Source organism: Cynoglossus semilaevis, chromosome 13 (assembly GCF_000523025.1).
Source record: "Cynoglossus semilaevis isolate Cse_v1.0 chromosome 13, Cse_v1.0, whole genome shotgun sequence".
Lineage (NCBI taxonomy): Eukaryota > Metazoa > Chordata > Actinopteri > Pleuronectiformes > Cynoglossidae > Cynoglossus > Cynoglossus semilaevis.
In genome coordinates, this window is record NC_024319.1 from 1,406,457 (window position 1) to 1,407,190 (window position 734).

General features: G+C 58.2%; 1 protein-coding gene across 3 annotated transcripts in view; it reads right to left on the reverse strand.

The window, feature by feature from the left end:
• Window positions 1-6: 6 nt before the first annotated feature.
• erfl3 (Ets2 repressor factor like 3) overlaps window positions 7-734 on the reverse strand; it is a 31,488-nt gene continuing 30,760 nt past the window's right edge. For all 3 annotated transcript variants that reach the window (XM_025061289.1, XM_025061290.1, XM_025061288.1), the window contains exon 7: window positions 7-680. In XM_025061289.1, the coding sequence (XP_024917057.1) occupies window positions 479-680 (202 nt within the window). In that variant the 3' untranslated portion in view covers window positions 7-478. The remainder of the gene's footprint in view (window positions 681-734) is intronic.

Genomic DNA, 734 nt, shown 5'->3' on the forward strand with positions numbered 1-734 from the left:
CACATGATTTATTTTGATGAAACGCTGCTCAGTTATTGTACTGTTTTCAGGAGAGTTGAGCTCCTCCTGTCATACCACCTGCAGCCAGCGTGTGTCAGCACTGAACAAGACTGGACCCAGTGGACACCACAGCTCCAACACTTTGGCAACGTTAGCAAACGGGGGGGGGGCGGTCATGACATCACTGTTCTGCTAAGTTCCTACAGCCCGCCTCGTGTCAGTCCACGCCCACAACCAAGTGATGCAGTCGCTGCGTCAGGAACGTCGGGAACGTCAGGAACGTCAGGAACGTCTGACGGAGTCCCTCTTCCCTCAGGATGTGTTCCAGAAAAGCTGGGATCCAGACAGAGAACCAGGCTTCACCTGTTATTGTTCAGTGCTGTGGGGGAGTCTATTCAGTCAGTGTGGGAGGGGGGGGCGGGGGGAGACGACAGGGGGAGCATTTACCCCCCCCCAACACTGGTGTTCTCCCTGCACGTCAGCAGTCTTTGTTTTCCAGGGACAGTTGAGCAGTGGCACGATGCAGCTCTGCGCTCACCCTCCGCTGAGTGGTCACAGGTGGCGCTAAAGAACCCTCGTACACCAGCGGGGGAGGACTGTCTCCGTCTCCGCTGCCCGCCCCGTCCTCCTCCGTCTCCATCCGTCCATTCCTTTGCCTCTCTCTCTCCCTCTCTCTCTCCCTCTCTCTCTCTCTCCCCTCCTCACGCCGCCCCCTTTTCTCCCCCCCCTTCTCC